At 61.8% G+C, this 2,406-nt stretch overlaps 1 protein-coding gene across 1 annotated transcript in view; it reads left to right on the forward strand.

Annotated features, from left to right (window-relative positions):
• The window catches only part of PDE2A (phosphodiesterase 2A, cGMP-stimulated), a gene marked incomplete at its 5' end in the record, with an annotated part of 3,882 nt that extends 2,809 nt beyond the window's left edge, over positions 1–1,073 (forward strand). The window contains 4 exons of the mRNA XM_010133454.1: positions 30–142; positions 396–434; positions 598–704; positions 857–1,073. Coding sequence (XP_010131756.1) covers positions 30–142; positions 396–434; positions 598–704; positions 857–1,073 — 476 coding nt within the window. The remainder of the gene's footprint in view (positions 1–29; positions 143–395; positions 435–597; positions 705–856) is intronic.
• Between the last annotated feature and the right edge of the window lie 1,333 nt (positions 1,074–2,406).

Genomic DNA, 2,406 nt, shown 5'->3' on the forward strand with positions numbered 1-2,406 from the left:
CACCCCCTGCCCCACTCCCTGCCCGGCAGTGGGCTACGACCCCAAGAACAAGCAGCACCGCAGCCTGCTGCTCTGTCTGCTCATGACCTCCTGTGACCTCTCCGACCAGACCAAGGGCTGGAAGACCACCAGGAAGATCGCAGTGAGTGCCGCACTGTGGGGCTGACCCCCTGAATGCCACCCTGCCACCCCCCAGGGCACCCACACATCCCTTGCAGTGGCATCATGCTCCATGGAGGGACTCCATGACCACCCAGCAGGTCCCTATGCCGGGACCGTGTCCTTGCCCAAAGCAGAGCCATGGGGAGGGGTCTGGAGGGCAGGTGGGGTGGTAGTGGGAGTCACCCTAGTCATGCACCCACCCCCTTGCTGTGCTGACAGCCTGTCCCTTGCAGGAGCTGATCTACAAGGAGTTCTTCTCCCAGGGTGACCTGGTAGGTAGCACCAGGGCTTGGTGCAGGGTTGAGCTTGGCCAACTCTTGGCAAGCACCAAGAAGGCTTGGGTGAGGTGGGGAGGCGTAGGCGTGAAGGTCTTGGCTGGGAATGAGGTGGGAATGGCCACCAGCATTGGTGCCCCCACCCTTGCCACTGCTGCAGGAGAAGGCCATGGGCAACAGCCCGCTGGAGATGATGGACCGGGAGAAAGCCTACATCCCTGAGCTGCAGATCAGCTTCATGGAGCACATCGCCATGCCCATCTACAAGTGAGCCCCCACGGCTGGTGCCGGGGTTGGGAGGGACCCTCTGCCATCACTCCCCCACTCATGCCATGCCAGGGTGGGAACAGGGGAGCTGGGCAGGAGGTCTGGCAGATGTTGGGGGTGTTAGATGCTGATGGGGTGTTCCACCGCGGCAGGTTGCTGCAGGACCTCTTCCCTAAAGCGGCGGAGCTCTACGAGCGGGTGGCCAGTAACCGGGAGCAGTGGACGAAGGTGTCCCACAAATTCACCATCCGGGGTTTGCCCAGTAACAACTCCCTGGACTTTCTGGATGAGGAATATGACCCACAGGCCCCTGACCTCCAGCTCAACGGCTGCCTGGAGCTCGAGGGGGCCCAGCCTGAGGCCGAGTGACAGGGACAATGATGGCAGGGGTGGGGGTGGACTGCGGCTGGGCCAGGAGCATCCCCAACCCTTGTCCCCCCAACCCATGGGGAGGAGGTTTGGGAGGGGGGTGTCGGTGACTCTGGGCCACCGCGGTGAGGTCCATGTGCTGCCAACACCCTTTGCCAGTGCTTCCCCACTGGTGGGTGACTGTCCCCTCCCTCTGGGGCAGGTATTTAGGTGTCCCTGGACCCCTCTTTGCTGGGACATCTGCCTTGGTGGCTGGGGCACGCCTTGGGGACACTGTGGGGCTGGGGGATGGATGGGCTTTCCACTGCCTTAAGGTTGCAGGTTGTGTCCCCACAGGGTGACAATGGGGACGATGTACTTGGTGGAAGCACCCCCAGAGAGGTTGTCCCCATGAAATGGGTCTGGGGGGGCGGGGTCAGAGGGACGGAGGGGACCTGTGTGGCAGGACTGCATGGGGCAGTGGGTGGGCTGCAGGGCATGGGGGGACCTTGGAGCAGGGACATGAAGCTGGGGAAGGTCTGAGGATGGAGAAGTCGGCATCAGGCCTACAGAAGCTCTGGCTGGAGGAAGGAAGAGACTCCCAGAGCAGGATGACCATGGCGACAGCCATGAGGCTGTCCTGCCTCCATCCCTAGCTGGGTCCTGCCCCCACCACACTGGGAACCAGCCGTTGGCTAAAAGCCCCCACCGTGTCCCCACCGAGTCTCCACCATGTGGGTGTTTCTCTGGCTCAGCACCATGGTGCCTGCCCAGGAGTCTCCTCTTCACTGCAAGTGGCTGCACCAGTGACCAAGATGTCCATGAGTATCCCCAGCTCACAGTGGCATCCCAACTCCTGCCATATTGACCACTGTGCATGGACCCTGCCAGCATCCCATGGCCCCTCTGGTCCTGCAGGCCACCATGCATGGACCCTGATGGTCTCTGGTGGTCCTTCTGGTCCCATCAACTGCCAAGCATGGACCCTGCCATCCTCCTGTAGACCACAGGTCCTCTCTCTGGTCCTACTGACTACCGTGCATGGATACTGCTGGCTTCCTGTGGTCAGCCTGGCCATGCTTGGACCCTGATGGTCTCCCACCATCCCTCCTCCCCTGCTGACTGCCGCGCATGGACCCTGCAACCCTCTGTGATCCCTCTGGTCCCACAGACCACCATGCATGGACAGTGATGGCCTCCTGTGCTCCGTCTGGTTCGACAGACCACCATGCATGGATGGTGATGGCCTCCTGTGGTTCTACAGACCACTATGCATGGACAGTGATGGTCTCCTGTGGTCCCTCTGGTCCTACAGGCCACCATGCATGAATGATGATGCCCTTGTATGGTCCCT

Source organism: Buceros rhinoceros, unplaced genomic scaffold (genome assembly GCF_000710305.1).
Source record: "Buceros rhinoceros silvestris isolate BGI_N320 unplaced genomic scaffold, ASM71030v1 scaffold27943, whole genome shotgun sequence".
Classification (NCBI taxonomy): domain Eukaryota; kingdom Metazoa; phylum Chordata; class Aves; order Bucerotiformes; family Bucerotidae; genus Buceros; species Buceros rhinoceros.